General features: G+C 42.7%; 1 protein-coding gene across 1 annotated transcript; it reads right to left on the bottom strand.

The window, feature by feature from the left end:
- Nucleotides 1–342: 342 nt before the first annotated feature.
- Nucleotides 343–5107, bottom strand: BTBD18 (BTB domain containing 18). The gene is made up of 2 exons (XM_033158041.1): nt 4893–5107; nt 343–3726 (listed from the first exon to the last, which is right to left on the bottom strand). The coding sequence occupies exons 1-2, from the start codon at nt 5017–5019 to the stop codon at nt 1718–1720; spliced, it is 2136 nt and encodes a 711-aa protein (XP_033013932.1). The 5' UTR covers nt 5020–5107; the 3' UTR covers nt 343–1717.
- Between the last annotated feature and the right edge of the window lie 4946 nt (nt 5108–10053).

Below are 10053 nucleotides of genomic sequence, written 5' to 3'. Positions count from 1 at the left end.
TTTTAACATTTCCAGGCAGCTGCTCCAATAAATGCCCCGAGCTTTTGCAGTGCAGCCCAAAGAACACCCACTCAAAAGTACAGCAGATGCAGTGAGAGGCATCAGCAAAGGTCATGCTGCTGTTTCTAGTTCCAGTGCGACCTTTGTGATAAAGTGTTTGATGTATGCACACAGCTGGTGGGAACAGTAGGCCACCACCCATGTCTTCCTCCAGTGTTGTAAAGTCCCTTCTACTCCCAAGTTGTGCTGCTAAGTGTTAACTGTTCACCAGATTGGGCAGGGAGCAAGGGCTAAAAGTTGCTTTAGCTGCTACCATTAAAAATTAAAATTAAAGCCACAAACTGTAAATGTTTGAGTCACTGAGAACACCATCACTCTGTGGTTACCCTAGAATGCATAACTGACTTTGCCCACTGAATTGTGAGTGCCACACTTCCTGTGTATTTAGAAAGCCCTTTTTGCTCACCTTGGGGCAGCTATACCCTCCTTCATTATTGGGGTGTGGGGGGGGAAAGAGATATAAAGCAAGGATGGGGAACTGGTGGCCCTCCTGCTATAAATAGAACTGAGACAGTGCTCATGTGCAGTTTTAGGGCATGAAAAGGACTTTCCCCACCACAAAGATTTGCTTACTTTTTGACAGAACCACTGCTAGGGGTTCCACTTTTTTTAGTATCTAGCTTCTACCTATCCTATAAAGCAGACCAGGAATCCTGCCAGCCTGCACTGTACAGAAAACTAAACATAACAGTCATGATTAGATAAAGCTGAGGGGTGATGATAGTAAAATAACCCCCACCACTTGGAATTCTGGGGGGGGGGCACTTTCCCCTCAGCACTCCAAAAGCACGGTAAGATACTATAAATCTATTTGTTTACCGCAGCCCCATCAAGGATTTTAAGTGTGGCACTGAAGTCTTATCCCACGTAGGACCAGACTTTTAGGAGACCTTGACATGGTGGTGCTGCCCCTACTTTGAGGCACCCTCCTCTCCTCTCCTGCCAGTGTGTGTTAGTTTTTTTCTTCTCCACCTTTTCTAGCAGGGCAGCCTGGCAATTGAGAGGCTCAGCCAGTAGACATCGTCACCTGTGTCCATGAGGGAGGGGGTGGTCATGTGTGGAAGAGAGGCGATGGCAGGCTGAAATGAGAAGTGCACTGCACTGGGCAAGCAAGAAAGCAAAACCAGGGGAGAGAGCTAAGTTAAAGGGTGCACTGTAGCTCACCATTACCACCACACCAAAGAAGTCCAACAGTCCAGAGGGTCCCAAGAGAAAGGTGACGGCGATGAGGCCTGGCAATGCTGCTTACTCCATCACACACTCATCCCCATTTCCCTAGATGCAGGCTTCCCGCTTTCAGATGGGAAGATGTCTCAGCCAAGTCTAAGTTCAGTTTTGGCCTGCAGCTGAATGTCCCCCAAGGTCCTCACATACTTTGCATTTTGGGAGACTTGGCAAAGCGGCTGCCCAACAGAGGCTTGAGGCTCCCCTTTAACCACAAGTGCTCTTGCCTCCAGGATAAATATATCCAGGGAGAGGGATAATGAGCCAATGGCAGCAAGTAGCAGCAGCAATGCCCGATGGGATCCTATTGGCATGGAGGTGCGCAGGGTAGCAGTGGGCCCTTCTTAGCCTGACCAGCAGACCTTTGACATCAGGCCTGACCCCTCACAGCCCTTGGGTAGTCAAGGCAACTCCTTCCCATGGTCTGCATTCACTAGTTCACAACATCCACCTCGGTTTCAGACACCGGAGAGGGATCTGGCCTGACACATTCAATGCTGACCAAGAGTTCGTCTACCCCACCGACATCTATCTCTTCCTCTTCCAAGCATGGAGGCACCTTACAGCCCAAGTGGTGTTGCAAAGGACTTTTCAGCAATGTCTGAGCATGGAGCTGTGTTTCGGCTCCAGAGATACCCACTTCATAGGACAAAAAACCCCGGTCTTCATTGTCTGCCAAAGTGATGGGCAAAGGATCACCAAGGTTTGCAGGCATATTCTCTGAAAGGGACAGTTGATGCTGAGCTGTCCAATCATCCAGTTGGGGAGAAGCTGGTTTGTACCAAGTAAAACAGTCACTGCTGGTTTCAGACTTCACAAATGGAAAGTAGCCGGGAACAGGGTCTAGCAAGGGACTCCCATTTGCTGAGCCATGAGTTTCTCTGCTGATCTTCATGTCAATAGCCTCCAGTTCCCCTTTTAGGAGACTGTTTTTGGTCTTGACCCATAGAGGACAGTCAGAGACTTCTGGAGAGCACATATCTTTTCTTTCGACTTCAGCACATTCTAGTGGATTCTCATTTGCAGGCCATAAAATATTCATACCTTCTGGAATGGTGGCCTCTTGATGCTCCTCAACAGCATCACCACCATCTGCCAGAAGCAAATCAAGCATATGTTCCAACTCACCAGCTGAAGCCAGCTTGTCATACTGCTCGTCCTCCGTCAGATGGTCTAGCAGAAACAGATCCAATTTATAAGGGTCTCCATCTTCCAAGGATACCTTGTTCTCAGCTTGTTCTCCCAGTTTCTTCTCATTAAGAGGTGGACTTTCCTGTTTTGTTGGCAGCCATCTAGTTGAGGTGACTGACTGTTGTGCATCTACTCCTTCCGGCTCAGGATGCCTGGACGGAGACTGAGAGCCCTCCTCTTTCACAGCACACACAAAGTTTGCTGGTCTGCTGGCCTGAGCTGAGGGAGATTCCTGCACCACCTCCCAGCAGCTGCCATTGATAACTTTTCTGAGCCTTACCCGGCCAATTTGCCCTGCCTTTTGGGGATGGTTTACACAAGGTTCACTGGCATTGCGCTTTCTGCTCTTAGCAGCCTCTGGAGGAAGAGGCGGGCTCCAGAAACCATACAAATGGCTATCTTCTGCTTCTTTCTGCTCATCTTTGATTGGAAGACTTTTCTGCCTCCAGTGGCGTCTGGTGGACCTTGAGGGTTTGCTGGATTCCACAGAGCTAGAGTCTTTGATGGCACATGGTACGGGCAAAGGTGATGAGGAGAGCTTTGAGCGACTGAGCTTAATCTTTTTTGACTCTTGCAAGCTGGTTGTAGCTTGGCTATCACCAGTTCCATCCTGTGTCCGCAAACTCTCATGCTCATTATTGCCTAATATATTCTTTCCCATGCCTGTAAGACGTTTTTTAACTTTAGTTCTAAGGGGCTCGGTGGTAACTGCTGGATCTTTAGGCATCTGCTCTTCATTCCCACTCATCAATGCTTCTGGTTTTCCCTTCTTGACAGCTTTCTGGACAATGCTGCTATTGTTATCCATTTCCTTGGTGCATGGAACTTTCACTACAGTATGCTGCTTCTTTGAAGATAGCCATGATGTCAAGGAACTACCACAGCAGGCAGGTGGAGATTGCAACAGCGTTAACTCTGGGATGGATAATGGACTAGATAGCTGTAGGCAATCCCGATTTAATCGAGGGCCCAGGGATTTTTTGACCAACTTTCCTCCCTCTAGATGAAGTGACTCCAGCTCTGACACCTGAAGCTGCCGTGCAGCTGCAAGAACATCCTGGGCTTCTTCCCGGGACACCTCCATCTCAGAGGTGTAGAGGAAATCCACCAGCTTACGTAAAGTCCCAATTTTCAGCCCCCGGATCTCTAGCACCACCTTATGTCCTTTGGGGGGCATTTCTCGCTCCAAACGCTCTGTGAAGAAAGGGCTGCAGGCTGATAGAATGCAACAGTGAGCTGGAACAGCTTCCCCTGCAAACAACACAATTGTTAGCAGGTACTGTATCAACAAAGAAACCCAGATATTTGGCCCTCTCTGGACAGAAGTTGGTCCCAAAATGTTCCAGTCCCTAAATAAACATTTTTCTTGAGATTCCCCAGGTGCTAGCTCACGACTAATTATAGAGCTTTATATTTAATCCTTCTTAAATACTGAGGCATATTATAGCATAAAACCATTTAGTTTTACTATCAGTCTGCTTATGAGTCTGTCTCAGCAGTTCATTTAAAACTGTAAAACTTATTTTCCCAATTCCTTCTGGATAAGATACAATTAAAATAAAGAACGGAATGGTTGGAAAAATTAAGTTATTTTAGCTCACCCTGTTCTCTGCCCTCTCAGTTTTGAGGGCACTTAAGCAGTAGCAAAAAGCAATTCACAGCATAAGATGTACTATACATTTTTATAAGCATACACACTTTTCCTAGTACACATATACTCGTTTGTTTCAAATGGGTTTGCTTAGGAGAAGTTCTCAGTGGATTTGTACTCACATTTGTTTGTGAGCAGGCATTTTACAAACAAAGAACAATTTGCTATCATAAAAACACCACTACACTGGAGAGGCACATGGTTAAGAACTCTAGGCATAATCCAGCCAAAATTCAGCACTGCAAAGCCTTGATTTCAATGGGAGAGTTAAGCTGTCCTGGGACTGCAGAACAGAAGGGAAGCACACCTATCCAGTTACCAGCAGACCAAGCACCACGTTTAATTGATGTCAACTGCTTTGGGAGAGAAAACCAGTGGTGGCTCAGGTTTGCATGCAAGAAGTCCCTTCAATCCATGGCTGCTGTTAGTTAAGTTTGAGTTAAATGGACCAATGGGTTCTACTCATTACAAGAAAGCTGCCTACATTTCTAAGAGACCTATGACACTGAGGACAGGCTCTGGGAAATCCATCTATCACATCCAATAGGTCATAAAACATCATTAATTGTTGCTGATGCTTCTTTTTTGGTAACCATGCAGTCAAAGCTTGAAAAATACTTGAAATTTCTAGGAGTCACTGTCAAAATTCTAGGTGCTGGTTCCTTAAAGCAGAAACACTTGCCTGGAATTTCCAGGCACCTGTGAATTTCCAACTGTTAGGAAACAAAGCACCCTTAACTTAAACCCTCCCAGCTTTAAGTATTACCTTCTGCTTGTAGGACAACATCACAAAATAAGTCAGCTCTCTGTTGCCGATGGAGCTGCAGGAACACCATACGGAGAAGGCGGGAATTTCGATACAGAATCTTGGGGTTCGCAGCTGGAGGGCTCATGGCAGCAGAATTTCCACTTTGTCAGGCACCAGATTTCTGTGAGGTAGACACAGTTCTGAGGATGCAGATACCAAGGTCTATGTACCTAAAGCATACACAAGTCATCTTGGAAGTAAGACCCAATGAATTCAATGGGATGTACTCGTAAGTAAGCATGCACAAAATTAAAAATACTAGTGGTAATGCTTGAAAATAAGGCTGCAGCCTGAGGCACAAGATACTGTATAGCTATGCAAGTTTTCCTTCAGGTAATTCTGCTGAAGAATATTCTTAAACTGCATCACTTTCCCCCATGATACTGTCAGCAATCCCCAAGACTTATTTCAGCTTTACTTCAGTGAATAAATACAGTGTGTTTAAGATTTTCCAATATTCCCAAATGGCCAGGAATGAATTAGAAGAACTTGTGAACTGTTAATACCTGTTACAGGTAGGTAGCCATGTTGGTCTGCCATAGTCAAAACAAAATAAAAAAATAAAAAAATCCTTCCAGTAACACCTTAGAGTCCAACTAAGTTTGTTCTTGATATGAGTCATACCAAAGCTCATACCAAGAACAAACTTAGTTGGTCTATAAGGTGCTACCTGTGTTCTTCCTGTCTTGCAACACTAATCATGTCAGTGGCTCAAGCAATACTGCAAACCTTTTCATACCCCATACTGAGGCACATGACTTCAGACACAAAGGTTGTCGGTTTCAATTTTTAACATACACAGAAAACAAGTCAGTTCAAAAATTAAAATTTCAACCAACAGATTTTAAGCAGAACTCTATCATTCCATAGCAGTCTACAGGGTTAGGTGTGTTGCAGTGTATCCCTTACTATGAAAAAAATTCCAACACTGTCTGAAATCTACATGGGGGGAGGGGAGAGAGTGCTGATCTCCCAAAAATTCAGAAACCATTTAAAACTGTCTTTCCGTCACAGAGCTTGTGCAAGTGGGTTGCAGGTTTTATAAGTAAACCCTAAATAATTTCTACTTTTAATCCTTAACTGATATGATGAATACCACTTACAGCTTTTTGTTCTATTGGTACATTACACTGCTGTGTGGACTGACAATTGTACCTGAACATTAGAAAAGCTCCAGTCATGCATTTTAACACTTGGGAACCACACCTTGTGCCAAAGTTACACTGGACCAGCCAACAAGATCAGTTTACAGTTAAGCCAAGGGTGATTTGATGTTTGCTTAGTCAAAATAAGAAACATTATCTATACCCTACGTATTAATAACCATTTAGAGGAGTTTTCTTACAATCAAGCAGTATATAAATTATTTGGGAAATAAAATAAATAATAATAATAATAATAATCAGACTCACATCACCACTTACTCTGCATCCACTGCCAACTCTGGAAGCCGCATTCACACAACCTTAGCCACAATCTAAATCAATCCTGTTGTTCCTTGACAAATACTGCTGTTGGACATGTTTTTACTCAGACTAGCCGCCATCCAATTAGAAAACTGGATGCAGAGTAAACTGTAATGTGAAAAGACACTAGTAGCCATCACACAAGTGCAGATGAGCATGGAAGAGCAGGTGAAAGTGTAATGCACAGGAGTTCCATAAGGGTTGCAGAGGAAAGGAAACCATAAAGGTCACATGAAGGCATCTCCATGCAAATGACCTCACTGAGTTTTAAGCTACTAATGTGAACACAGATTAGTACATGTGTGACAACCATCAAATGCCTCACTGGCCAACTTGTTGGCCAAATACAAGCTCAGACAAACCACTGCTACATGCCAAAATGAACTTTATCGTGAATATTAAAAATATTAATACTCCATTGTATTTAACACTATTTGTGTAACCATATGTTTCTAGAATAACATTTTATAGCTTATGAAGCAACATTGTACAATCAGATGGCTGGTGTTCTTAACATTCCCATAAACAATACTGTGAATAACTTTGGAAGTTTTATAAATACTGCAACAAATTCCACATAATAGCAGCATTAAGTAAATGTTTGCTTGGGTGTCACAAGTAACAGTTATAAAATAGGCAAACTTGAAATAAAAATGCATGAAACCAACAGCTGACAAAGATGTGGCATCCAAAATTCATTAGATAATAAAACAATGGGTCACTATACCAAGTAAATTTGGACTTGTGGATCGCCTAACCCCTTATTTAAAAATATATTATTCCTTGTTGTTTTGGTATAGCATACATTTTACACTGGAATAAGTGCAAAAAAACCACACCTGAGAATTTAATTAACAAAACAATAAACCTGTTTTGCCAGATTAAATTAAACAAGGTGTATAAAAGTATAGTAATAATAATTTATTATTTATACCCCGCCCATCTGGCTGAGTTCCCCCAGCCACTCTGGGCAGCTTCCAACAAAACATTAAAGTACAATAATTCATCAGATATTAAAAGCTTCCCTAAACAGGGCTGCTTTCAGATGTCTTCTAAAAGTTGGATAGTTGTTCATTTCTTTGACATCTGATGGGAGGGTGTTCCACAGGATGGGCCCCACTACCAAGAAGGCCCTCTGTTTGGTTCCCTGTAACGTTGCTTCTCGCAGCGAGGGAACCGCCAGAAGGCCCTTGGAGCTGGATCTCAGTGTCCAGACAGAACGATGGGAGTGGAGATGCTCCTTCAGGTATACAGGACCAAGGCCGTTTAGGGCTTTAAAGTTCAGCAACAACACTTTGAATTGTGCTCGGAAATGTACTGGGAGCCAATGTAGGTCTTTCAAGACCGGTGTTATGTGGCTAAGTGTGGCTAAGAATCCACCATGTCCACAAAGGACAGGAGTTTCTTTTTAAAAAATGGTAAATAAGGGGGGGGAATCACTCTTTAAACTATATAAAAGCATAATATTTCAACTGGAAATCAGAAAAGTTTCCAAAAAACAAAACACATCAAATTTTATTACAGTCTCCATAAGACATCAAATTAAGCCAAAAACAAACCATTTTTCAAATTGATGAGTATCTTAATCTGAAGCATTAGTCATCAGAAATTCTCTGTTCCTTTAAGGCATAAGAAGTTGCCCCAGGTGTATTGATCACCTTTCACAGAAAATGTCTATCTTAATATGCCTTACTATGTTACTCCCAGCTGTATATAAGCACTGATCCTCCTGCAGCAACCTCAACTGGTAACCCAACAAGTGATAACCATTATTTAGTTTGCATGCAAAAGGACATCAGCTGGTGGATGTTTAAAAGATTTAAAAGACCAGTATGATACAAATATGCCTTCTTGAAGTATTTCTTTTTTCAACAGTGGCCAACTAGATGCCTCTGGAAACTCAAGCAGGACATGATGACAGTATCTCTTTCCTCTTGCTGCTACCCAGCAACAGCGTTCAGTAGCATAATACTTGCTTCTGAACCACAGGGTGTGTGCGCGTGCACACATATAGCTATCATTACTAGTAGCCAAAGGAAATCTCATCCAGTTTTCTAATCCCCCTTTAAAGCCATCTAAACTAGCCGCTACCTCATTTTATAGCAATTAATTCTATACAATAATTGTGCACCACATGAAATAAGTCTCTCTTTTGCCAATCCTGCATCATCTGCCAGTGACATCAGCTGCTAACAGTCATGGTATATTGCTGATGTTATGAGCTGATACTCCATGATGCTCTGTTATGTAAAAGGAATAAAAACTTCTAAATCCACTTTCTCTCCCTTAGCAATAATGTTATAGACCTGTCACAGCCAACTACATCATTTCTTACTTCAAAACTAAAATCCCCATATATTGTAACTTTTCTTCATAAGGAAAGTGCTCCACTCCTTTCATGCAACTTCTCCATAGAATCAGAGTTGGGAGGGACCATGAAAGTCATCAAACTCAACCTGCAATGCAGGAAACATTTGCCCAACATGGGGCTCAAAACCCATGACCCTGAGATTAACAGTCTCATGTTCTACCAGCTGAGCTATTGGTGCCACAATATCCTTTTTCAGTTAGGGAAACCAGAACTTTGTCATCTCCTATCTTTTCATAAGTCATTATGTAGATCTAGGTGCTAGTTTTACACTTACACAGCTCAAGTCACACATTCTCTGTGTGTCTCCTTCAGAAGTCCAGAGGGTGGTAGCAAGAGAACTGTTTTTGGCGGCAAGCTTGAGGAATTATATCCCCAACTAAGTGCTTTCTTAGTGCCAATACTGATAACTTTTTGGTGCCAGATGAAAACATTTTTACTCTTGTAGACATGTAGGTGTATCTTACTGTAGTGGATCTTACAGCTATTTTAGCTGGAATCTTGCTTATTATCATTGTGTTTCAAATAGAAAGGGTATTTATGTTCTTTAATCTTATTGTGGATTGTGTATATAACAAGGCAGACAGGAAAGCAGCAACCCAGCCCCAGCTGAGAAACTTCCTCATGGAGGGGTTTGAGTACATATTAGTACAGTGGTACCTCAAGTTACATACTCCGCTAACCCAGAAATAACGCTTCAGGTTAAGAACTTTGCTTCAGGATAAGAACAGAAATTGTGCTCTGGCGGCACAGCGGCAGCGGGAGGCCCAATTAGCTAAAGTGGTGCTTCAGGTTAAGAACAGTTTCAGGTTAAGAAGGGACCTCCAGAACGAATTAAGTTCTTAACCTGAGGTACCACTGTATGCCTAATACGTACTCAACTCCTAACAAGATCACACCCTTTGACTCTACATTCATGCAGAATACAGTACCTGCTCTTTCTCCCCATGGCACCACACAAACACCAATATGAAGCGTAATCCTCAGCTTTAAACAAATACACATCAAAGGGTAACCAAAATCTACCTTTGCTCCAATCCTGATTGTGAGAACAAGGGAACTGCCAAAGTGTGTTTAGAATTTCAGCCTTAGTATAGATTGGTTACTACTTTACAAACGTACCTAGGAGTAAATCCCACTTCCCTCAATGCAAGTTATTTCTGGGTAGACATGCATAGGATTGTACTGCAAGCGATCTTGAGTACACACCCTAATCGTTGTTCTGGGTTCAATGTGTTTAACAGCTAACAAGCCAAAATTCAACAGGGCAAGTTTCTACCTGCAC

Source organism: Lacerta agilis, chromosome 1 (genome assembly GCF_009819535.1).
Source record: "Lacerta agilis isolate rLacAgi1 chromosome 1, rLacAgi1.pri, whole genome shotgun sequence".
NCBI classification, from domain to species: domain Eukaryota; kingdom Metazoa; phylum Chordata; class Lepidosauria; order Squamata; family Lacertidae; genus Lacerta; species Lacerta agilis.
The sequence above is the reverse complement of the archived record's forward strand: the minus strand, read 5'-3'. Positions and strand labels throughout refer to the sequence as shown.

Coding starts and splice junctions, on each gene's coding strand:
- BTBD18 (XM_033158041.1), bottom strand. CDS start 5,019: ATGAGCCCTCCAGCTGCGAACCCCAAGATTCTGTATCGAAATTCCCGC. Junction 3,727..4,892: donor TGTTGTCCTACAAGCAGAAG/GTAATACTTAAA, acceptor TGTTGTTTGCAG/GGGAAGCTGTTCCAGCTCAC.